The sequence below is a fragment of the Caloenas nicobarica genome, chromosome 20 (assembly GCF_036013445.1).
Source record: "Caloenas nicobarica isolate bCalNic1 chromosome 20, bCalNic1.hap1, whole genome shotgun sequence".
NCBI classification, from domain to species: domain Eukaryota; kingdom Metazoa; phylum Chordata; class Aves; order Columbiformes; family Columbidae; genus Caloenas; species Caloenas nicobarica.
Window position 1 is genome coordinate 7,993,651 of NC_088264.1, and position 22,613 is coordinate 8,016,263.

The window sequence follows — 22,613 nt, forward strand, 5'->3', positions numbered from 1 at the left end:
GGGGGAGAGGCTTTTAGAAAAGCCTTGGCCTTCGTATAGCTCTCCAGTTTCCCGAAGCATGGCTGTCCTTGTCCTCCCATCCTCCCTGGCTGCTTCCTCTCCTGCTCTGTTCCGCTCAGCCTTGCCGCAGGCACTCGTGCATCCCTGCCCCCTTCTCCACAAGCTTTGCTTCCCAGGGAGGCTGGAGGAGGTGGGGGCACGGCGCCATGCCACAGCAAGCCTGTGGTCCTGGCCCTGGAGCCAGCAACTTCCCCGTGCCACAGCCGCTTCCTCTCTCACACAAGATGTTTTCTTTATGTCTGGCAGCTCCATTCCTCCAGCCTGTCCCTGGGCCATGAGAGCTGGAGCCCCCCTAGAGATGTGATCTCTCCCAGGGCTGCAGGCACCAGGTTTGAGGTGGTTTTGGGACACGCGCATGTTAAGGGCTGAAGGTGCTGTGCCAATGCACAGCCTTGCTTCAGCAAGAGCTTTGTGTGGCCTCTCGTGCCACCCACTGTGCTTGTGGTTTCTCCCTCTGACCTGTGGGCAGATTTTGAGGCAGATGGGAGCCTGTGCAATACCTGGGGTGTGGTGCTGGACTGTTTGATTGCCATCGGTACATTTGTGAAGCAATATGAGGTTTTATTATGAGTTTAGCAAGGCCCAGACATTGTAACCACAGTGCAGACACCTACGCAGCGGAGGATGCTGCACTTGTGCTTTCCCTGGGAACAGCGTGTTCAGGACATTTCCATTTGGCAGGAGGTGCAGAAAGATGCAGGACTGCCAGAGCACGGCCGTTTCCCAAAGGTGTCGGCCCGAATTTCAGTAAGAATGCAAAGGTTTGCAGTCATGGCTAGAGGCCTGTCTTGATAACATCAACTGCTTGTGTGACCCCAGCACACACAATGTTACTGGAGAGCTGCAGGCGTGGTGTGCCGTGCTGTGCCGTCAGGATGGCTTCCCTGTGACCCAAAGCATGCAGAGGATGAGCGCCAGGCTGTCACTGGAGATGGAAAACGAGCCAGGCAGGCTGTAAGGATGGCTTTCTGTCCCCCACCAGCTCCCTGGACACCCCGAGGGGTGGGATGTGCAGGTTTGCTTGGTGCAGGTATTTTGGGAAGATGTGGTGCCGGCTGGGTTGTGGCCCCCCAGAGAAGCCGTATGAGCAGGAGGTCATCACCACCTGCCTCGGGCAGATGATGCCCAAGTCCCCATAGCCTCCCGCTCCCTCCTGGCCCCAGCCTTCCCCCCGGGACAGGGCTCTCCCTTTCCCACGGAGGAAGCTTGAGCCCCAGGCCCACGCACGGCCGCCCCGCCGGGCTGGGGGTGGGCTGCGGGAAGCCCCCGCCACGGGTGGGAAGCGCCGCCCGGAGCGGCCCCGTCCCCGCCCCGCCGCGCTCTCGGCCCCGCCCGGGGGCCCGTCCCGCCGCGGAGGGAGAACCGGAGGGAGGGAGGGAGAACCGGAGAGAGGGAGGGAAGACCGGAGGCAGCGAGGGAGGACCGGGGCGCGAGCCCGGCCCCGCCCGCGCCCGCCGCGCCGCACCTGAGCGATCAGCGGCGGCTCCGCGCCGGCCCCGGTCCCGGCCCCCGCCGCCGCCCGCCCATGGCTCGGCCGCTGCCGTTGCTGCTCTGCCTGGCCGCGCTGGGCGCCGGCTGCCGGGCAGGGTCTCCCCCCGCCGGCACCGCCGGGCCCTCCGCCGAGCCGCTGCAGGACGAGGCGGACAACCAGGAGAACATCCTCTCCCAGGTACCTACGGGGGATGCTGGGCACCTCGGGGGGTGCTGGGTAACTCGGGGGGATGCTGGGCAACTCGGGGGGTGCTGAGCAACTCGGGGGGATGCTGGGCAACTCGGGGGGTGCTGGGTAACTCGGGGGGATGCTGGGCAACTCGGGGGGTGCTGGGTAACTCGGGGGGATGCTGGGCAACTCGGGGGGTGCTGGGTACCCGCGGCGCGGGGCTGTGCGCACCGCGGGAGGTGCTGCTGGGTGCTGCGGTACCCAACCGGGGGGATGCTCTGCACGCCCTGGGTGATACTGGATGTACGTGCTCGATGGTGCTGAGAGATGCCGTGCACTCGCTGGCAGTGCTGGGTGAGTGCAACTGCAGGGAGTCTTATTACCCGGGGTACAGTGAACCCACTGAAGCACTACAGGGTGCAGTTCACAGACTCCATCCTATTGTTTCCTGGGGGGTACTCAATAAATAGGGAACTCCTTGGGAGAGGAATTGGTGGAGCTTCTTTGTGTGCTGAGGGGAGGGATCCAGGCTCCAGACTCTTTCCCCGCCAGCGGGATGCAGTGGAGGTTTCTGTTAGATTTGGCTGATTGGACTGTGTGCTATTATCTGCCCTCGGAAATGGCTAACGTGGAGACTATTGGAAACATACCACCAAAGTTATTTTTGTGCTTGGGCTTTCAGAAGTGCTGTCTGCAAATCTCCGTAAAGGAAATTCCTGGCATTGTATGGGCCTAATCAGAAATACTATTTCACCACCAGGTTACACTGCTTAAGGCTTTCAGTCGCCCTTCCAGCTTACCACGTTTACCTGTGTAAAGAAATCTTGCTCAGGGTAGCAGGTGACCTAGTGGGTCTACTGGATACAGAGCACCAGAAGACAGCAGGGTGCAGTTTTTATTTAAAATTCAAAGCGGCTAGGTCCATTTTACATGAAGTAGAATAAAAAACACCCTGTTGGAAGAAGGCAGTTTGTATTCCCCTTATAGGTAGGGATCATAAAGCTCTGCACTGGCTAGAAAACTTCTTGGACAGCAGATTTTGGAAGAGCTGTCCAGTTTCCTCAAGGTTCAGGGTGTCCAAATTGTCCTTGTTTGGACCTCAGGGTCCAGGGTGTCCTTGTCCCTTGCTGGGGAAGCAAGGATGAGGAGTTTGCTCACTGCTGGTGCCCTGTGCTCAGCTCTTAGGTGACTACGACAAGGTGAAGGCGGTGTCCGAAGGCTCCGACTGTCGGTGCAAATGCCTGGTCAGACCCCTGGGCCGTGGTGCCTGCCAAAGGATTAACGAAGGCGCTTTCAGAGCAGAAGACTTTTACACGGTGGAAACCATCACATCAGGACCCAGCTGCAAGTGTGCGTGCGTGGCCCCCCCCTCAGCCCTCAACCCTTGCGAGGGCGACTTCAGGCTGAAGAAGCTGCGGGAGGCAGAGAGCAGCGACCTGAAGGTAGGAGAGCAGCTTGAATTCGGGTGTCTTTGGGGAGGGGAAGATCTTCCAAAGCCTTTTCTTTTCGTATAAAAATTAAGCTCAGCTTAAGGGATTGCTTTGAGCAGCTGCGGTCGATGATTCACTCGATTCATCCCGTGCTGCCTGGGTCCGCTGTGGCTGCCTGCGCTGCAAGCCCAGGAGGGACTGGGCTGCTCCCTGCCCTTTGTCCAGCGCTAAGTGTCCCCAGGGGGACGGATCTGCTCTGCTCCGCAGCTGCCAGATCTCATTCCTGTCACACAGAAGGACTTCCGAGGATACATGCAAAAAGCTGGTTTGGGTTCTGTGGGCCTAAAGCCACTGATGCGCCGGTGTGTTACACAGCTGGCTGATGGCAGGATGGGTATTGTTGATTTAAATGCTGGCACTTCTACACTATTTAGTATTTTATCTCTTTAGTAACATGTACCTTTTTTCCAAATATGACAGTGTTTGTTCTAAATACTCATGACTTTTCATGGGTGCTTACTGTTGCTAGTCTAGCAGCTGGCATCAGACCCTACTGAGTTTTCCAGTGGGTTACCTGCGTAGGGCAGTAGAAATCCTCCCCAAAGGGTCTCTGCTTTGCTCCGGCCCTGGGGAGTCCCCAGAGCAGAAGTTTGGGTGCTGGTGGCACTCGTGTGGGTGGTGATGGGACGTACCTTGGGGCAGAACTGCTGGTCCCAGCTCAGGTGGGAAGGCAGGCAGCGTGCGGGGTGCTGCGGGGCAGCCGTCCCCCCCGGGCCACCACCGTGGGTTTGTTCTAATTAATTTGGAGCTTGAGGATGTGTATCATCTTGTCTGACTGCAGACAGTTAGCAGCTTCTTGTCCAAGCTCCCCTGCAGCTAGGGAAGATAAACAGGCACAGGCAGACAATCCATCATTTCAGGGAAGGAGGAGTCCCAGTCCAGAGTTGTTTGGTGGTCCCTCGCCTGCAGGAGAAGCCGTGTCCCAGCTGGCCTTAGATAAGGAGCCATGAGCTGTCTGTGGTTAGGGGAGGCGACACCCTCCAGGGTGGCAGAGCCACCGCTGCAGTCCCCTGCCTGGAGGCAGGCAGAGCTGCCCCCCAGCAGCTCACAGCTCTCCCCGGCCCTGCGGAGCCCTCAGCCGGCGGGAGGAGCACAGCGAGCTGCGCCCTTGGCTCCAGCTGCCTCTTCCCACTGGGGAGCTGCTCGCAGCCAGCTGTGGTGTGAAAGCTGGTCCTCTAGGAACTGGCCCAGGCTTCCCGCTCATTTCGCAAGGATCCGCGGCCAAGCGGTTTCACAAGGTTTATCCAAATACACACACATGGGGTTTTTCTTTGCTGTGAAAGTCAAGCCCCAGGAGCTGTGGAAATAGCCTGGCTTTTTCGCCAAGCACAGAGTCCCTCCTGGGGTTGGGCTCTCTGGGAACAGCCACCTCTCATAGGAGAAGACAGGAGAGCACACAGCTCCAGCTCTTATGTGACTCATGAGGAGCAGCTCCCATGCTCATCAGGGGCTGGAAGGGAGAGGCAAGACCACCTCATTGCTCCTAACAGCCCCTGGGGTTTTACTCTGCTTGCTGGTCTGATAAGCATCCTTCTTGCCTGGTCCAGCAGCAAGAAGTGTGTAGAGTCAGTCATGCTCTATGTCTGTTGTGCTTTATGAAGCTGCACTGAGCATCCCAGCTGAAGGTTTCAGTCCCATCTGTGCCTTTAATAAGGTCCCACGGGAACGAACAGACCCTCAGACAGTGGGAATCAAAGTCCACAGTGGGTGACGGGAAGGAAACAGAGTGAGTCGGTGCATGCATCAGCATGGTCTTTTGGGGAGGGACAACTTGGTGTTGGCAGGGGTAGCTGAGTCTAAGATCCATTTTTGTGAAATTGCATCTTGCTTGTAGGCATGGTGTGTGTTTTGGGGGTCTCAGATGCAGAGTCTGTGCAAGCAGTCAGTGTTCAGGAAGATTTGGAAGGTGGTTAATAAAGTCTGCAACCTTTGTGCGTTGATGGAAATTATCCAGCCTGGAGGGAAAGCACATGTCTCCAGTGGCTGTCTGGCAGGTTGCGTGCATTGTATCGGTCATCTCCATCCAGTTCTTGGTGGAAAGTGGATGCATAGCCATAAAACAGTCCTTGTCTTTTCATGCTGCTATTTTATCTGGCCCAACAATCTTTCCTTTGCTGTCAACTCCACAGGGTGACTGCAGAGGCTGGGGTGGAAACTCAGAGTGCTGCCAGCAGTGCTGCCTGCACTTCTCCCATGTTTATGGAACTCTGTTGACCAGTTTGTAGCTGCTGGGAGAAAATGTCACTGCCTTGTAGTAATTCCCATGCACTGAAAATACTTCTCAGCTCTCAGGGCTGTAAGGTCCACAGTACCACACTGGATGTGTGGGGATGTGTGGGGATGTGTGGGGACGTGTGGGGCTGGAGAGAGCAGGCGCGTGTGGGAGCCGAGGCAGGGGATGGCCTGGGAGATAACCCCATCAGCCCCTGCCTGGCTCGGATCCGTCCTCTGCAAAATGAGCACCAGGAACCGTACAAAATGCAGAACAAGGGTGTTGCTGCCTGGATCCCCAGGATTGATGAGCAAGGGCTGATGCTGGCAGGACACGTGGATGTAACACTTCCTGCTGCAGGAAGAGGGGGAGTTAAATACAGGGCATCTCCGAAATGGGAGGGTGAAGGAGAAGGCAACATTCTTCTGACAAAGTTCTTTGGGGACTGCAGGGAAAGCAAAGTCTTACCAGGCTGGCACTGAATCTCAGTTGCTTCACTCTTGCATTTGTGAACATTTGAAAACTTTTAAACAAGTTTCTTCTTGTTCCTGGAAAAAGAAAAAAATGTGGTGGCGTGAACTCAGAGTTTGATATCAAACACAGTTTTGTGTGAGCTGCTGTTTTCTTGTTGCCAGTCACATCACTGGTGGGGCAGCTAAACCTTTGGGAGTGTGAAAGAGCTTGCCAGAGATGGCAGAGAGGGCAGTGCTCTCTTTACTAATCCTCAGCACCCAAGACATGTTCCTGAACCCCTGAAGCTCTGCATGCTTTGCTCCTGACTGCAGCAGCGACGTGGCAGGGCTGTATAAGGAAAAACTTGCATTTTAATAAACTTCTTGCGTTCAGATGCATGCATTACCCTTGACTTTTCAGCTGTAAAACCCATGCAAGGCACCTTGCAGCAAGTGCCCTGACTGATATTGCGCTCCTTTTGCCTTACAGCTGTCCTCCATCGTTGAGATGCTGGAAAGTGCCTTTTATGGCTTGGACCTTCTGAAGCTGCACTCAGTCACAACCAAGCTGGTGGGTCGGGTGGAAAAGCTTGAGGAGGTAAGATAAGTCCTGCTCCACTTCAGGGTTGTTGCCTTCAGTGGGACTTGCCTCAAGTCTAGCCCTTGGTACCTTCGGCGCATTCAGAGCCTCATTCCTTTTGGAAGAAATGTTAATTAGCTGTTTGGCTGAAACTAAAGTAGACCAGACTAAACTCTCCAAACTAGACCAGACTGAACTCTCCAAACTAGACCAGCCCAGGCTCCCCAAAGCAGATCTCCCCTGTTCCTCACAGCAGTGCCTACTGTCTTCTGACCTTCTTGCTTTCCCTCATCTCTTGTGGCCCCAACTGGGTGCAGGATCCCAGCTGTGGCCTCACTAGGACCAGCATCTCCTTGGGGTCCAAAGGGTCTGCTGTTAAGTTTTTCCTCTTCTCAGTTTGATCTCTGTGCTGGTGGGATAGTTGCTCTCAACCAGGTGCTTTTGTGCTGTTTGATGTGGGGGAGAGCATTTCAGGGTTGGTACCGGGATGCGCTCGCCAGAACCGCTGGTAGCCAAGGAGGTCGAATTCCTTAAGGATAAAGTTATACATTGGGATGTGTTTAAAAAGAGCTGAGCCCTCAGCACTGCTAAAAACATAGATAAAGTACCTCCTACTTTTTGTAAAGCAGAATTCCAGTGAAATAATTTTCACTTCCATACAGTTTAATATTTCTTTGGATAGCACAAAGTAGGGTTTGCAGTTTGTTGAGCTATGTAGTAACAGGTTGCCAGATTAAATACTGGAGTTTTCTCCCGTGGTCTGTATCTGGGACAGTAATTCCACATTCTTTTTGGAGCAGAGCAGTCCCACTCGTTTGCAGCCAGGAGCAGAGAGGCGATGATTTATAAAGCCAAAATTCCACTTGCAAAGTGTTTCGGGAAGGCACGGCATGCTCCATCCCGGGGTCAGGAAGGAGACAGCCGAGAGGAGCATGCTTGCCTGGGGGACTCTGGGTTTCCAAGCACAGTGATTGACCCAAAAGAGGGGAAAAGGGCTTTTGAGGTCTAAAAATAACAGAGCACCAATGTTTTTGTTTGCAATCCCACGCTCTTCCTGTGGTTTAGCATATTCTCCAGTGGCACTGGTAGCCCTGGGTCTGGTGTCGGGGTGAGCCCTGCCCTGGGCATGTTAAGCCAGGCTCAGCAGGATCAACTAATGGTCTATGGCAATTGAACATCCACATTTGCTGGCTTAGGGATGATGGGGGTACAACCCTTTTTTTGGGTATCATTTATGGCTCTATGGTCCATGGATTCGTCTCACTCTGAAACTAGTTGACTGAAAGCGATGCTGTTAGACATTGCCACCTTTAAACCGGTCAGACTAGAGTGGCACGGCCACAGCTGGTGAGCAGGTTCCTCAAAGACCTGGCCCGTGGTGGACTCGCAGGCTAAGGGAAGGTCAGCGCTGGGGTTTGGGTACTGACAAATGGCACAAGCGGTTACTTTGCTGTGCTCTTTGGCACACCAGTGCCCCTGTCTGCCAGCCTGTTCCTGCACAGGGGGCTCAGCGCGAGCAGTGCTGGTGCACTTGTCTGTCCGGGCACGTCATGGTGACCTGGCCACGCGGCTGCTCTGCTCGCAGCCCATCGCGGTGGGGCAGAAGGGCAGAAAGCTCGGTCTGGCTGAAGTAGTTTGGCCGGAGACGTGGCAGTGAAGGTCTGAGAGGGGGGATTCACAGATTTGGGTCTTTAATTTCCCAAAAGCGGGGCTGCAGGATCGTGTAACAAGCAGCTGGAGCTGCCTGCAGGCACTTGGATGGGATGGAGAAGGACGGGAGAGGTCTGGGTGAGATGGAGACTCCCCAGTGCCGCTGGGGCAGGGCAGAGCTGGTGCAGGCAGCAGGTGTGAAACGCTTCCTGCTGCTGGCTTAGCATGTAAATTCCTCTTGAGAGGAGGAGGAGGACGATCACACCCTGCATCGGCCAGGGGATCTGATACAACAGACAGCTGAGATGCTGAACGAGAGCCTGGCATCGCTTCAAAGCATCGGCCTCCCAGGCGGGCGTGCTTTTGGCAGCTGCTCCCCGGCGAAGCAGCTGAGCAGCCTGAAGCAGAATCACAGACCAGGCTGCGGTGGTGCCTCCCTGCTCAAGGGGAGGCAGATTTTATCCCTGAGCAGGTCATAAGCCAAACGTCACACTGAATAAGTGATAAGGGCCCATGGCTGTCGGAGTTAGCCATCGTCCGAAAAGGAGGAGAGTGTTGAAGCTGCTTCTGCTCCTAGGAGAGCATCGTGAGATCCCCTGTTCCTTTTCTTACCACAGCGAAATGCTTGCTGAAAAGTCCCAGTGTTACTGGACTCAGCCTTAAAATTGCATGATAAAGCTGAGATTCACAATTCCTGGTTAGAGACTGCGAGTTCAGATACCCATGGAGGGGGCTGGGGGTTAACTGAGCTCAGGATGGTATTTTTGCAGAGATGAGAAGGTTTGCGAGTTGTTTCCAGGATAACCAGGTATTTTATGCAAAAGGTGTCAGTCAAGGGAATGAACCCCCAGGCACTTGCTCTGCAGAGCTAGTACCTTCTCCAGCGAGGCAGCTTCTCTGCTTTGTCTTTAGCTTGCAGCTGTTGCATCAGCTGCCGATTTTGAGGTCACAGATGGAGGTCATGGTGGGCTTTAGGAGAAATTAATGGCAGGACAGATTGAAAATGAAAGATCAGGGGGAACTGCCCCCACTCTCTGTGCAAAAGTGCTTTGATTGATGTACCATTTATTCAAAGCAGTTGCCATTTAAGATGTAAAAGACCAAGGAGTGATGAGCAGATGCTGCAACACCCTTGGAGACAAGGTGCACGTGTGAAGGGCAAAGGGGTTTACCTGCTCTGGGCTGGCAAGCGCAGCCAGCCCCAGCTCCCTCCTGCTCCGGGACAGCTCTCTGAGGGTCCCTGGCTCTCTCCCTGACCCCAGATTCTCCCTCTCTTGTGTGAGAGCGAAGGGTGGGGGGCAGGAGCTGCACGGCTGGGCGGTGGGGCAGGGTGCGGAGAAGAGCCCCGAGCCATGTCCCAGTGCCCTGATGGGTGCCGTTGTGTCTGGAGCTGGCAGGCAGCTGGGAAAGTTCATGCTTCTCTTGCTCCAAACCAGGCAAGGGGGATGCCAACCTTGAGGACATGCCTTGGGGATCAAGCAGGCAGTGGCCAGCCAGGATGGGACCCTGCCAGGAAAGTGGGATTAATAAATGGGAGATGAACTCACTAGCACAGGCAAAGACATGAGGCTGGGACTTACACTTGTCTTCCTTTTATGAGCTGGTGAACACAGCTGAAGATGGGTGTTGAAGAACCTCAAGGCCACTCTCCTGCTGCTTGGGGCCCCATGGCAAAGAAGTGGGTCTGGGATGTGCACACCAGGGATGGGGTTTCTGGACCCCACCGGGGTCAGGGGCACTTTCGTAGCAGCTGAAGTGCCCAGCTCCACAGAGAAGCCCAGCTGCGAGTCCAGGGTGGGAGCACAACGCTTGCTGGCTCCTGGGCTGTGGTTTGGTGGCTGTGGAGCACCCCCTGTCTTTACGTGGGGGGTAAAATCTCCTCTCTTGCTTTCCTAGGGCATGGCCAGGAACTTCTCGCAGGAAGCCAACCGGGCAGGAGCCAAAGTGCAGGAGGATCCGCACCGCAGGGACAGGGAGAACTGCTCCCACCTCACCACCAACAGCCTTGCCGACATCGAGAGCTCGCTGCAGCGGGACGCCGAGGCTGCCTACATGCACACAGAGGTGCGGCCGCGCCGGCGGTGGCATGGCTCGAGGTCACTGCCAACCCAGGAGCCAGCCCAGGGGGTGTCCCTGGATGCGGCCGCCAGCCCGGGGTCATTTTCACCAGCCCTGTTTCTGTGGCTCCGGCTCCTCACGGCGCGGCTGCCGCCGGGACGGAGGAGGGAAGAGGAGCAGGCCGCTCCCCGGCCTCCCTCCCTCCCGCGGGGCTGTTGGGTTTTGAGGGCAGTGGCGGCCGTGCTGCTCGGAAAGAGTGATGTCATTGCGGGGCCGGCTGGGAAGCTGGGAAACGCGGAGCCTTTGATCAGCAGGGCTCGGGGGCTCGGTGGGGGGACAGCCTGTCGCCCGCCCGCCCTCCCGCCCCGGCCAGCCCCTGCACCTGGCTGGCTCCGGGCAGAGATTTGGGTGTCCTGCTGGCTGCGGTGCCCAGCCCCACACCACGGGGGTCCCTGTGGGGTCTTCACAGCGTGGGGACATCCACTGCTCAGAGCAATGGTTTCTGTGCTGCCCCAGAGGGGTGTTTTGGGAAAAGGCTCACACAGGGTGTCCTGACCCCCTTTCTGCCTCGGTGGTGCAATCTAGGGTGGCCCGGCACTGCTCTGGACCACGCCGGGTGGCTGCTGGAGCATCCTGCCTTCAGGGCAGGAGGAGGTGTCTGGGGAGGGGGGACAGTTGCGTCATTTCCAGCTCCAAAGAGGGGTGCTCAGCTCCTGAGGACAGCCCGCAGGCGGGACCCCTGGCACCAGGACCAGACGCTGTGGGTCCTGTGCAGAGGTGGGCTCCCTGAGACCCGGTGAGGATGAGGGGGGACCCCACACACGCTGGGGGTCGGCAAGTGGGGAAACGGCACCGACTGATGTGCCAGCGTGCTGTGCTCGGGGGGCCGCACCCCATGGCACAGCGTGTCCGGCAGCGCTCCCGGCCCCTCGCCCCCGGCTCCCCAGGCCGTACCCTGAGCAGCAGCTCTGCTGCCCGCTGGAGAGGAGCCAGCCTGGCCAGGCAGGACAGCAAACGTGGGGCTTTTATTACCCCGGCTGACCTAATTTCCCAGTGTTCCTCTTTTCTCGCTGTTAATTGCAGCAGGGCTGCAAAGGAACCCTAGGACCATCTTCTCAGCCAAATGGGCAGCACTTCAATCTTCGAGTTGTCTTTCCGATTTCCTTTAATGAGATGAAATCCTTCAGGCATGAGCTGTGGCAGCTGGTGGCTGCTTCAGCGTGGGGTTCCTGGTCCTGGTCCCAGAGGGTTCCCGGTCCCTATCCGGGGGTTCCCAGTCCCTGCCCTGGGGGTTCCCAGCCCTGCTGGGAAGGTGCCTTCGGCCTCTTTGCTCCACCAAAGCTGGGCGCATGTCGCACGTTCTCTAGGGACCAGCTACCGGCACCCGTCCCTGGTGTGCGAGGGGATGTCTGGCGGGTGGACGTGCAAGCGGTGGTGTCCAGGGATGTACCCTTCTAGCGTCACCTCGGGGTCCCCTGGCTCTGCTCACACATCCTGCACCCCACTTCCCGCAGCCGGTGCCTTGCTGAGCCCTGGGTCCTGGGTTTGCAGATTGGCATGAAGGTCAGGTGGAGGCAATGCTGCTGAGCTGTTGCCCCTACTGTGTCCTGGAGCATTTCCCTGGGCAGAAGTGACAGGGTGACCTTGAGAAAGGAGGGAGGATGGAGCATCCTACCCAGTGCTTGGATGGCCAGCCTCACCTGCCCTGTCCCCCAAAACGTGGCCGTTCTGACCCATCCTGTAACAACTTCACGCATCTCTTCCAGGGCAGATACGAGGAAAGATTCCTGAAAGATGAAACCATCTCCCAGCAAATCAACTCTGTCGAGTCCCTCCCGGAGCTGCACCTCTCTCCAGAGGATGAGAAGCCCAAGCAGCTCTTGCAGAGGAAGCTGCGTGTGAGGAGCCGGCCTCCGTCCAAGCCCACCATCGTCCGAGGGGTCACCTACTACAAAGCCCAGTCCACCGAGTCAGAGAATGACATCGAGGAGCAACGTGAGTTGGGTTTGCAGCCGTGCCTGGTGGGCTGGCTGGCTGCATCCTGTAGTAAAACCAGCGTTAACCCCCGAATCCTGCCTTGTCCCCTGGGAACGCGCGGACAAAGCCCATGGGGGGTCACCTCGGGGAGGAGGGCTTGGAGGTGGGGGCAGGCGGGAGGATCTGCGCCCCACTGCTGTGCAGCCTTTGAGCCCTGTGCGGGGGAGCTGTGCAGCATTGTTATCCATGGAAAACTCCGGGGGGCTAAGGACACAGGTCACTGCTTTGGCTTAAAACACCCAGCACCAACACTTTTCCAGAAGTAAATGCAGGTTTATTACATACGTTATTCCTGCAAATCCGGCTGCCTGATGGCATCCCGGGAGGTTTGTGTGGCACCCCGGGAGGCTGAGGTGGTGGAGGCGGCTCGGAGCTGTGGCTGACTCGTGAGACCCTGAGATGAGGAGGAGCGCAGGGCAGCCGTGGTGGCCGCAAGCCCGAGTGGTCCCCGTGGTGCTCCCGCTCTGGCAGCCCGGGCGGGCGGGTGCGATGTGGCTGGGCGCTGCAGCTGTCTCCATCCTGCCCCATCTCTGGGAGCTGGCAGGACGGGATCGCTCTCCATCACCTCCTGCTCCACTCGGCCTGAGGTGGTGGACATGGATGTGAAGAGGTCTCACTGACCTCCTAACCTGAGCACCATCAGCCCCTGCTGATTGTGCAGCCTTTCTCTGGAAAATTGCATGGATTTAGTATGAGAAAGCCTGGAGATGCGGGCAGAGGAGCCAGAGCAGTGGGGCAGGCAGATAGGGGCCTTAGGGGACCCGCTCCCTCTTGCCGTGGGGCTGACACCCGTGCCTGTGTTTGGCAGCAGACGAGCTGTTCAGCGGGGACAACACGGTGGACCTGCTGATCGAGGACCAGCTCCTGAGGCCCAGCAGCAGGGTGGGCGAGGGCATGAGGAAGCCCTCCCCGGTGGGGTGGCCGCCCACGCCTGGCAGCGGCCCCACCACCCCGCCGGCCGCCGCCACCGCCGCCACGGCCACCGCGCCTCTGTCCCCTGCCACCTCCATGGGGCCCACCCCCGACCCCACCGCTGTGAGCCGGCTGACCCCCACCCCAGAGGCCGCGACTGCCCCGGTGGGGCTGGCAGAGGAGGGGACCCCACAGCTACCGGCAGCCTTGGCCAGCGCAGTGGTGGCCACAGCCACAGAGGGCATGGCCACAGCTACGGAGAGCCTGCCCACAGCCACCACCGCTGTCCCCAGCCCTGACGTGGCCACCACTGCTGGGACCTTGAGGGACACGGCAATGAGCCCTGCGCTGGAGACCAGCCCGGGAGCTTGGGAACAGGCGAGCACCCCTGCAACACCAGTCAGCCCCACCATCCCTGCCACCCCAAAGCAGGCCCTGGAGGAGGAGGACATCAGGAACATCATTGGTGAGTACCTGCGTGTCCTGCACCGACCCAGCTGTATGTGGGGGGCTGGCTCGAGCCCACAGCGTCCTGCTGAGCGCAGAACACCTGGGTTTGGTCACAGGTGGGATGTGTCATGGAGATGGTGGCTGGACAGCACTTTACTGGGGCACCAGCTTTACTTGCTTGTTAACTCTGGAACCTACTGTAGTCTCCTCCCAGTTTGAAGGGCTGGGCAGGGGAGAAAGAGGCCTCCCTGGGGATGGACCCAAGACAGGCAGCAGACTCAGCTGGGACAGGGACGTGGCTGAGGCTGTGGGGGGATGTTTGCAGAATCTGGCCTGTGCTGCTGGGCCTCGTGAGGCTGAGCCCAGGCCGGGGCAGCGGGGGTACCTGCCGGGGGGCTGGAGTGGGGGTGATGCCCGCACACCCCCAGCAGGATCAGGGAGAACATGGCCACCCTTACTTGGGCCTTACAAGCCTTTCTCTGCCCGTGCAGGGCGCTGCAAGGACACGCTGTCCACCATCTCGGGGCCCATCACCCAGAACACCTATGGGCGCAACGAGGGGGCCTGGATGAAGGACCCTCTGGCCCGGGAGGAGCGGATCTACGTCACTAACTACTACTATGGGAACACGCTGGTGGAGTTCAGGAACCTGGACAACTTCAAGCAAGGTGGGCTTGCGCCATCCCCGATGCTGTGCCGGCCATCGCTTGGCTGGTCCAAGTAGTGTCCCCATTCCCTGGGAAGCTGCACTGTGGGGGACCTGCCCCTTGGACACCCGTACCTGGCGTGTGGGGTTCAGAGCATGGGGCAGGTCAGGCTGCCTGTGGTGGCTCTGGACTTGCTCGTCACCACGCCAGGTTGTGGCTGTGGCCAGGGGGGGAGTGCAGGCAGGACTGGGGGCAGAGGGTGCTGGCAGCAGGGCCACCAACCCCGACGCTCTAGCTGAACATGCTTTAGCAGATGGGTTGGACTAGGTATCTCCAGAGGTCCTTCCAGCCCCAACCATTCTGTGATTCTGTGAAAGCAAAGGGAAGGTCTCACCAACAAGGTGTCTCCACCCCACAGGTCGCTGGAGCAACTCCTACAAGCTCCCGTACAGCTGGATTGGGACGGGACACGTTGTCTACAATGGCTCCTTCTACTACAACCGAGCCTTCACACGCAACATCATCAAATACGACCTCAAGCAGCGGTACGTGGCCGCCTGGGCCATGCTGCACGACGTGGCCTATGAGGAGTCCACCCCGTGGCGGTGGCGAGGCCACTCGGACGTGGACTTTGCCGTGGATGAGAACGGCCTGTGGATCATCTACCCGGCCATCAGCTATGAGGGCTTCAACCAGGAGGTGATTGTGCTGAGCAAGCTGAACGCAGCCGACCTCAGCACCCAGAAGGAGACGACGTGGCGGACGGGGCTGCGGAAGAACTTCTACGGGAACTGCTTTGTCATCTGCGGGGTCCTGTACGCAGTTGACAGCTACAACAAGAGGAATGCCAACATCTCCTACGCCTTTGACACGCACACCAACACACAGATCATCCCCAGGCTGCTCTTTGAGAACGAGTATGCCTACACCACGCAGATAGACTACAACCCCAAGGATCGCCTGCTCTACGCCTGGGACAATGGGCATCAAGTCACCTACCATGTCATCTTTGCCTACTGAGACCCCCCCGCCACAGTGGGGCACTGCAAGCCAGGGGCCACCAGCACCTTTTTATTATTATTTTTATTGTTATTTTGTACAAATCAAAGAGTAAATGATGCGTTTTGTTTCAAGCTGTTTTTTTTATGGTGGATTGTAGATCAATCCCCAGGCCAGAACCACCCCCTTTGTTTTTGCTGTAACTTTACTTCTTTTTTTCCTTCCCCAGGGGAGGGTTTTGGAGGGCAGACCTGGCTCTCCTGCCCGTGGAGGAGGAGGTGGCTGAGATGCTGCTCTCCTGATGAGGTTTGTAGCTAAGGATGGTCAGCAAGAGCCCCAGAACCTGGTGCAAAGCTGGCCTTTCTGCTGCAGGCACCAGATCGCAGCAGGACACTGATGTCCGCCTGTCCTGGTGCAGGGTGTGCGTGTCCCACGGGGATGTCCCATCTCTCAGGACCATCATCCCAGCCAACGGCCAGCAGGCCCTTCGGAGATCCTGCTGTACAACGGGGCTGGGAGAGCAGCTCCAGCAGCCCCTGGTGCTGGCACTTACGCCGAGGACTGTCCCCTCCGGCCGCGGCTCTGCCCTTTGCAACCTGCTCTGGGGGGGCCGGGCGCACCCCAAGCCCTGACTCACATCTGGGGCGAGCTGGCAGCGGGAGGGGGACACTGTAAATGCGTGTAGATGGCTTTTGTTTGTTCATTTTGTAACCCAAAATAGTCCCCTTTGGCATTTGCTGGGTGAAGGCTCTGCTCGGCCGGGCGCGGGGCTGCCTGGGCAGGGAGCTGTGAGGCTGGGGGGCCCTGGGGGCTGAGGGAGCCCTTGCTCCCCATCCTGCTGCCACTCCAGCTCCTGCTGGGTCTCAGCCCACAGTCCCTTGCCCCGCTCCCAGCTGTTGGCTACCGGGAGCCCCTCACTGCGGCACAGCCCCTGCCCTTCGCCCAGCAGAATATTGTATTTACCTGCTGTCCATAATAAAAGATCAAGTACTGTTGCAGCTGTTCGGGGCCTTCTTTGGGTCTGGTTCACCCTCTGGGTGCACAGGGGTGTTTTGGTTGGTTCAGGAAGTGCCAGTTTACACACTGCCATTTGCTTAAGTAAAACAGCATTAACAAGCGAAATAATAATAAATAAGTATTAATAAATAAAAGAACCATTTTATTGCCATCAGTGTTAGAGAAACAACAGAACTACCCAGGACGAGGGGTGCTCTCCATCACCAGTGCCCATAGGTGCTGGCCGGGGCCACGGTGCCAGCGCAGCCCCCGAGCCCCTGGCAGCCCTTGCCAACGTGCCGGGCTGTGCCGCGCTCGGCCACCACCGCGTCCCCTCCCCAGCAGCAAACACCCCCCAGAGCAGCCGGGGGAGCTGCGTGCCTCTGGCTGGGGCACCGCCGGGGTTTTTATTTTTGACTATTGTGTGCGCTGGCCCGCAGTCAGGTGGGGCCGGGGCCAGGAAAACAGAACTGGTGCAAGGAGCGCGGCCAAACCCCTCGCTGAGCGCGGCTGCTTCCCAGCAGCGTGAGTGCCGAGGGGCCGGGGGGCCTGTGCAGCTCGCCCTGACTACGTGGCAAAGGGCAACGCTTTTCCATAGTGTTGCAAGGGCTGGATTGCTCTTCACCCTCCTCCTCCGAGCTGTTTGTCCTGTTGCAGGATCAACCTTTAGCTCCTAACAGCCACACACACAAATAATAATAATTATATTAATAATAGTAAAAGTAAAAAAAATACATCAGTCAGTGGTTCAGACAATGAAGGAAAGGCAGTTGGCTGGCAAACTGGAGCCCATCATCTTCTGTGCTAACTGCAAAGGGGAAAAAAAAAAATAGTGTAACATGCTGAAGTCATTAGGAAAGGCCGACGCTCCGCTGGCGTCTCATCCCAGCTGAGCGCCACAGCGCCCGTGCGCTGGAGGCCCCGGCCCAGTTCGGCCGGGGCTTGGCTGACGAACTGGGCACCAGTTCCCGGAGCCCTGAGCGGGCTCGGTAACGGCAGCAGTCGGCTGCAGCAAGAGCCGCGGCCAGCGGGTCGGTGCTGGGGGCGGGCGGAACGAGCCTCTGCCGGGGGACGGGTGGCCGGTGGGGCTGCGGGGCAGAAGGGGGCTGCACGGGTCTCAGCGTGTGTGTGTCTGTGTTTGAGAAGGAAGGTGCTGTGGCTGCGTCCCACTGAGTGGAAACAGCCCGTGCTGCTCCATAGGCTGTCAGCTGTGAAAAGCATTAAATATGACAAAAAAAACCCCACCCTCAAAACCCAAACAAAAAACGGGGAGAGGGAAAAAGGGAAGAAAAAAAAAAAAAGAAAGAAAAAAGGGGAAAAAAGGAAAAAAAAAAGAAACAAGAAAAAAAGGGGGGAGGGAAAGAAGAAAAAGTAAAAAAGGGTGAAAAAAGGAAAAAATTAAAAAAAGGAAAAAGGAAAGAAAAAGAAAAAAAGGAAAAAGAAAAAAACAAGAAAAAAGGAAAAAGTAGAAAAGAAAAATAAGAGAAAAGAAAAAAGAGGGAAAAAGAAAAAAGGAAAAGGGAAAAAAGAAAAAAGGGGGAAAATAAAAAAGGAAAAAATAAGAAAAAAGGAAAAGGGAAAAAAGAAGAAGGGGAAAAAGAAAAAAATAAGAAAAAAGGAAAAAATAAGAAAAAATAAGAAAAAAGGAAAAAAGGAAAGAAAAAGAAAAAAGGAAAAAATAAGAAAAAAGGAAAAATAAGAAAAAAGAAAAAAGGAAAAAATAAGAAAAAATGAAAAAAGAAAAATAAGAGAAAATAAAAAAGGAGGAAAAAAGAAAAAAGACCAATGGAAAAAAAGAAGGGGGAAGAAAAAAAGAAGAAAAAAAGAAAAAAAGAAAAAATAAGGAAAAAAACCCTGAAAAAATTAAAAAGGGAAAAAAGGGAAAAAGAACAAAGAAAAAAGAACAAAGAAAAAAGGGGGGAAAATGAAAAAAGGAAAAATAAGAAAAAATAAGAGAAAAGGGAAAAATAAGAAAAAAAAGAAAAAGGATAAAAGGGAAAAAAAGAAAAAAGAAAAAAGGAATAAATAAGAAAAAAAGAAAAAAGGGAAAACAGGAAAAAAATGGAGGAAAAGGTAAAAAAGAAAAAAAAAAAGGAACAAAACAGAACATCAGTACAATCTTTAGAAATGCCTGTGCTGCACTTAATCCCCACCCTCGGGCCAAGCCTCAGCTTTTGCCATGTGGCCGCATGGGCTGGAGAAGACACCAGCAGGACCCCAGTGCTCAGTACCCCACCTTGGGAGAAGGTTTAACAGGGATCAAAAAAAAAAAAACCCAAAACAAACCAACAAACCAAAACACCACAAGTTTGGACAGTGCGTAAGCAGCCAGGCTGGCCCCGGTGCCGGCCCCAGTGCCAGCCCCGGGCTGCCGACGCGGGCAGCACCGGCACCACGCATCGCGCTGCGGGTCAGCCGGCCCGGCCCCGGCAGAGCTGCACCAGCCCCGGGCAGGACGCACCCGCGGCACGGGCCAGGCGCAGGAACGGGCTAAGCCGGGTCTGCCCGCGCTGTGCCGTGTGCCGGGAGCCCCATGGAGCCGCCAGCGCGGGGGCTCAGTCTGGCAGCAGGAGCTGCTGCATTTCAGGTGCAGGGGCCGTACCGGGACCGCAGGAGCTACTGCAGGGATTTGACAATCGCCCTCAGAGCGTGGGGCATCTCCGGGACGGAGGGAGACGCGCTGTAGAAGGTGTTGGTGTGATTTCTGCGCTGCTCTCGGAGGTACGGAGGGACAGATGAACTTTTGATGTGGAGGATCCTGGTGTCCATCACTTCGCAGTCGATCTGCATCATCACCTCGTAGTCCTGCCCATTGATCACGTTCTCTGCAAAAGTAAGGAAAAAAGAAAAAAAAAAGTCAGAGTTAGCCCTGCAAGCTAGTGATCTAATGGCACCAAAAGCAGAGCTTTCTAGACCTTTATTTTTTCTGGAGCAGGAGCTGGATGGGCGAACCCTTTCCTTTTTGCAGCTCCATCTCACACAGCACAGCCCCAGCCTGCTCATGACACCCTAAAGGGCCTGGGCCATGCTTACCATGTGCGGTCACACCTAGATATTAATGTCTTTTCCACTTCTTCATCTGCACATAATTACCACCAGAGTTTGCCTTGTATAACATTTATTACTGAACTGTTGTTCTCAAGCCACTAAAGCGTAGGAGTGATTGAAGATCGGGATTACTTAAGAAGGCTGAATGTTTCACTTTCTTTTTATTGTTTTAAGAATACTGTAACCCTCTTGACACTGAGGATCTAGAGGAATTTCTTCACCGGATTACTGAGAAAAAAATTTAAAAAGTCAAAATCCTCTTTCTCGAAAGAATTAACTGTACCTCAGAGTGCGGGACCCCGGCACAAGGACATGCTGGGCTGCAGCACCCCAGCGCGGCCCCCGGCCGGGCACGTCGGCTGCTGCAGGAGCTCCTGGGCTCGCGGGCAGGCGCCGAGCGCATGGCCAGCATCTGCTGCCTGGATTTAAAGGTGGGAGACTGTTCCCTGCATAGACACTGGGTCCAGGAATGCGAGAGCCAAGATCGGATTTCCAGGCACGACCAACCCTCGCTTTTCAGTCAGAAACGCTGACTGCCATCGGCAGGGTTTTCTTTCTGTGCTAAGGAGGATGGCAGATCACCTAATAGAAAGCGTATGGATCGGAGGAATGCAATATACATTACTAATTTTTACTGTTTTCCTGGATTAACTCTGACTCTGGATGACAGCTGACAACTGCGGCCGGACCCTCTTGTACCCCACGCCACCTGTAGAAGCCATTAGATCAAGTATGTCTGGTACAGTAATGAAAAGCAGGAGCAAACCCTTGCTAAGGAAGCTGAGAGCCTGCAAGGGAAATCAAAGCTCCCACCTGCAGAAATGAAATGGAAAAAGCTCTGTACGTGCCATCAAGTGACTGAGGCCAGGAGCAGCTGTGCATGTCTCTGTGCTGCTGATCCAAACACTCCACAACGAGCCTCATCCCTCCCGGCCACGGTCCTGCTGATAAAGCCCTGCCATAGCTTTGGGTGTTGTGTCCCCAGTTGGGACCCTTTTTGAGGCCATTCTTCCACGCCAGCCCTTCTCTCACCCTTTGGATGTGCTCTTGGTTCTCACCCAGGAGGCTCAGGACCAGACGGAGAGGGCTGGGCTGGTGGTGCTGCTCAGGACAAGGCTGTCAGGGGGTAGGAGCCTGGCTTTGGGCTGGAGAGAGTAAACAGGAACGGATCAGCTCCCTGCGACACAGCAAGCTGAAAACGCAGCTCCTCAGCTCTCACGTTGCAAAGACGACAGCTTGACAGGACCTCAGCTACGTGAGAAATTATGCTCCAAAGCCACAAGTGGGTGAGGTGGGATGGGATGGCAGCCAGGGCCAGGAAAACCTCTCGGCAAGGCGGTAAGACTTTCCCACTGCCCACAGCAGCCAGCGCGGTGGGATATCACCGGGTTCCTTGCCACAGCAGAACACGGAGGAGAACAGCGATCCCAGAGAGGAGCCCGTGCGAGGGAGGGAGCTGGAGCTGCACTGCGTGGGTGGCAGCCCGGGAACCAGAGCAGCCCAGCTCGGCCAGCCGGGATCCCGCTGCTCCCAGCGCTGCCACAGGCTCCCCCCGCGACTCCGTGGGCCATAAGTAAGTCATAGCTCTGCTCCCCTGTGCGAGAGGTGCTGTGTCTTCAGAGGCCACCACAGCTGAGATAGCTGGGAGGAATCAGGCTCACAACGAGCCTCTCTGGCCAGACCCACACACCCAACTCAGACATCCACAAAGTGCCTGCATCCTGCCCTGCGCGTATGAATTAAACACAAGCATCTGATTCTTTCCCCCTTTGGGTTGAAAGCACTGTTGATGAAGAACTGCTGGAGGAAGCCTCTGCAAAGGGTCTCAGAGGGATGAGGACAGCAGCGAGAACGGCTCGACTCCCAACACAGACATTTCTAGCAGCCTTTCTCATTACCATCAGCACCAAAACGATGTAGAAGAGGAGGTGGGATTCTCGGCAGAGACAGCAGTCGCTGCTGGGTGATGCTGCCGGGCACCTGGACCAGCTGTGCTCCCAGGAGCAGCCTGGAAGCCGTGCCAGCCCCAGGGTGCCTGCCCACCACCGCAGAGCCCTGCCCGGCCCACCCCGGCCCAGAGGGCGGAGGGGCTGATGCTCCCAGCAAAACAACAAGTAAACGTGACCTGAACGCAGCCGGCGCTACCCGATGTTTGGCAGGCATTGCAAAAATGATTCCACACGGCTCCGTCCTGAGCTCGATGCCATTAAACTGTTTCATGATCTGGATGAGGAATAGAGAATGCACTTATAAGAGTTCTGGAAGATGTTGAACTGGAGACATTTCAACCACCTTGGAGTACTGGATTAGACTGCAGTTTCAATAAAAGAGAGAAGCTGTCCAAAATCTTCAGGATGCATTTCAACCAAGGCTAGAGCAAAGTACAATGCTCAGGAGAACTGGAAAACACAAGTACAAAATGGGGCTGGGCAGAAACATTGCAGAAAAAGCTTGAGGACTGCAGAGGATCATTTTGCATAAGCCAACGGTACGACAGGACTAGAAATAATCAGCTCGATTTCAAGAGAAACAGTTTTGACCAAGTTTCTAACGATAATGAAATACAAGCCCTGGATTAAACTATTGGGAGACCATCTCTGTGACTGGCAGTTTTTAAGGGAAGGCTGGATGATCACCCATCAGACAAGACCTGGGGTATCTGACTGCCCCCCCCTCCACACAGGCACAGGCACTTGCAGTAATAGAATCATAGAATCATTTTGGTTGGAAAAGACCTTTAAAATCATCAAGTCCAACCACTGAGGTAGCACTGCCAAGTTCACCTCTGAACCATGTCCCTGAGAACCTCACCTCCCTCATCAGTCGTTCGTGGTGTCTCTCGCCCTGCCTTTCCGTGAGCTGCACATGCATGGCTGGAGCCCCTCCGGGCAGACCACGACCCATCACAGAGCCCAGGTCCACAAAGTAGCCACCATACATCAACTGAGCTGCCACAGCTGTCCGTCTGCTCTTTGCTCGTGACAAAGACAAGGCAGCGCAACTTGGGAGAAGCCCTTTCAGTGAGGTTTGAGCTGACGTTTGCCTCGGGGTAGGGATGCACCCAGCCAGCACCCATGGTTCAGACAGCAGCTGTGCCTCCTTTCCCTCCTTCCTTCCTCCCTCCCTCCCTCCCCTTCCACAGAGCCACCCAGCAGCACCAACATGCCCAGCTCTACTCCCACACTGTGCTCACATAATTTATGTTAAAGTTACATGCCAGGAAATTATCTCTGCACAAGGTGATACAAAAATAACCAACTCTTTTAAGACCATCAACAGCTGCTCACACCCTTTATACTTCCCACATTTCCTTCTAATGAGAAAGCTTGCTTCACCACACCAGATTCCAAAGGCAGCGTCAG

The 22,613-nt window shown here is 56.0% G+C and overlaps 2 protein-coding genes across 6 annotated transcripts in view; one reads left to right on the plus strand and one right to left on the minus strand.

The window, feature by feature from the left end:
* The first annotated feature begins 1,400 nt into the window (after positions 1 to 1,400).
* Positions 1,401 to 16,310, plus strand: OLFML2B (olfactomedin like 2B). Of its 3 annotated transcripts, XR_010607307.1 has the most exons (9): positions 1,401 to 1,729; positions 2,899 to 3,162; positions 6,365 to 6,472; positions 10,001 to 10,168; positions 11,929 to 12,157; positions 13,008 to 13,577; positions 14,053 to 14,229; positions 14,627 to 15,513; positions 15,626 to 16,310. XR_010607307.1 is itself a non-coding variant. In XM_065648941.1 (8 exons), the coding sequence occupies exons 1-8, from the start codon at positions 1,586 to 1,588 to the stop codon at positions 15,226 to 15,228; spliced, it is 2,262 nt and encodes a 753-aa protein (XP_065505013.1). In that variant the 5' UTR covers positions 1,401 to 1,585; the 3' UTR covers positions 15,229 to 16,310. The 3 variants fall into 3 exon arrangements, 2 of the variants coding, with proteins under 2 accessions (XP_065505013.1, XP_065505014.1); XM_065648941.1 differs by having other exon boundaries at positions 14,627 to 16,310; XM_065648942.1 differs by having other exon boundaries at positions 13,011 to 13,577; positions 14,627 to 16,310.
* The window catches only part of ATF6 (activating transcription factor 6), a 68,505-nt gene continuing 62,198 nt past the window's right edge, over positions 16,307 to 22,613 (minus strand). For 2 of the 3 annotated variants that reach the window (XM_065648945.1, XM_065648943.1), the window contains exons 16-17: positions 18,806 to 19,028; positions 16,307 to 16,876 (exon numbers count right to left, since the gene is read on the minus strand). In XM_065648945.1, the coding sequence (XP_065505017.1) occupies positions 18,820 to 19,028 (209 nt within the window). In that variant the 3' untranslated portion in view covers positions 16,307 to 16,876; positions 18,806 to 18,819. The other variant, XM_065648944.1, reaches the window with a different exon arrangement.